This window comes from Acanthisitta chloris, unplaced genomic scaffold (genome assembly GCF_000695815.1).
Source record: "Acanthisitta chloris isolate BGI_N310 unplaced genomic scaffold, ASM69581v1 scaffold27470, whole genome shotgun sequence".
In the NCBI taxonomy this organism is placed as follows: Eukaryota; Metazoa; Chordata; class Aves; order Passeriformes; family Acanthisittidae; genus Acanthisitta; species Acanthisitta chloris.
The window spans coordinates 2252-3072 of NW_008653717.1; the positions used below are offsets into that span (position 1 = coordinate 2252).

The following is an 821-nucleotide window of genomic DNA, read 5'->3' on the forward strand; positions in this document are numbered from 1 at the left end:
GTGTCTGCCATTTTATCTAACCACGAGGCCACAGGCACCTGCAGTTGACATAGCGGGCAGCGATTGAGAGGGGATCCCTCGCCACCTCTCCCCGTATCTCCCCAGCCTCACCCCAGGGGTACGTACAGCATTATCAGGGTGGAAAATGTAGGATGCTGGCGAGTTGTCCACGATGATGATTCGGCGCAGGTCCCGGCCCAGGCGGCTCAGGTCCTTCACGTAGTTGCCACGATGGAAGACACAGGATTCACGGAAAAGTCGTGCCCGGAAAGCCCCCCATTTATCCAGCAAGTCAGCCACGGGGTCCGCATACTGTGGGCACAGGAAAGGTGTCCCTTGGTCGTGCCATGCCACCCTGCCCACCCCACAGTGACAATGGCACTTGGTTCTCCACTGGTGCCGATTAGATTCCCTGGCCAGTGCCTTAGAAACGCAGGCAAAGAGGCTGCCTGATGCTAGCACTGCTGATAGGTAGGCAGGAAACAAGGAGCCAACAATGTCTAAGGGAAGGCGAGTAAGAGGAGCTGTACCACCTGAGGGGTGTCTGGGAATGGGAGGGTGATGGCAAGTGGTAGCAGGGGCACCCACCTTGGCCAGGCTGGCGGTGAAAAGCACACACTCGAAGAGCTCACCCATGCGCTGCAGGAATTCGTCCACGTGCGGCCGCTTGAGCACGTACACCTGTGGGCACGGGGCACAGGGCAGCGCGCCGCCAGCACTGCCTACAATCCCCACCCAGCACCCCCATGCCCACCCCTCCCTGACGGGAAGGGGGGGCAAGAGGGCTGCCTGTGCCTCGTGCCATGGGGGCCGCCCCGTGC

At 61.1% G+C, this 821-nt stretch overlaps 1 protein-coding gene across 1 annotated transcript in view; it reads right to left on the reverse strand.

The window, feature by feature from the left end:
* The window catches only part of LOC103809366 (carboxy-terminal domain RNA polymerase II polypeptide A small phosphatase 1), a gene marked incomplete at its 5' end in the record, with an annotated part of 883 nt that extends 202 nt beyond the window's left edge, over positions 1–681 (reverse strand). Inside the window, 2 exons of the mRNA XM_009082197.1 lie at positions 125–312; positions 589–681. Coding sequence (XP_009080445.1) covers positions 125–312; positions 589–681 — 281 coding nt within the window. The remainder of the gene's footprint in view (positions 1–124; positions 313–588) is intronic.
* Between the last annotated feature and the right edge of the window lie 140 nt (positions 682–821).